The sequence below is a fragment of the Myotis brandtii genome, unplaced genomic scaffold (assembly GCF_000412655.1).
Source record: "Myotis brandtii unplaced genomic scaffold, ASM41265v1 scaffold207, whole genome shotgun sequence".
In the NCBI taxonomy this organism is placed as follows: Eukaryota; Metazoa; Chordata; class Mammalia; order Chiroptera; family Vespertilionidae; genus Myotis; species Myotis brandtii.
Genome location: NW_005357736.1, coordinates 887,782 through 888,073, shown reverse-complemented (window position 1 = coordinate 888,073; position 292 = coordinate 887,782). Strand labels below are relative to the sequence as shown.

The 292-nt window shown below is 69.5% G+C and overlaps 1 protein-coding gene across 1 annotated transcript in view; it reads right to left on the bottom strand.

The window, feature by feature from the left end:
- The window catches only part of RNF123 (ring finger protein 123), a 26,986-nt gene that overhangs the window by 13,213 nt on the left and 13,481 nt on the right, over window positions 1–292 (bottom strand). The window contains exon 18 of the mRNA XM_014538995.1: window positions 139–287. Within this exon, the coding sequence (XP_014394481.1) occupies window positions 139–287 (149 nt within the window). The remainder of the gene's footprint in view (window positions 1–138; window positions 288–292) is intronic.

Sequence of the window (292 nt, the reverse complement as noted above, 5' to 3'; positions counted from 1 at the left end):
GCAGTGAGGCCCAGCAGGAGGGAGGACAGGGGAGGGCGACCTATTTCTGTGCCATCGATTTCCTGCCTCGGAATGTACTGCCCTCGCCCTTGAGAGGCTGCGGGGCGGAGGCCGGGAGGGGGGGGGGCCCTTCGATGCCTCGCCCGTCCCGCCCGACACCTACTGTCCTCGCGGGTCCTCTGCTCCGCGCTCAGCGTGCGGACCTTCACTTTCTCTGAGGCGCTCAGAGGCCGCCGGGGGGTCATCAGGGTCACAGCCGCTGTGCTGAGGAAGCGGTTGGCGCGGCCCAGGG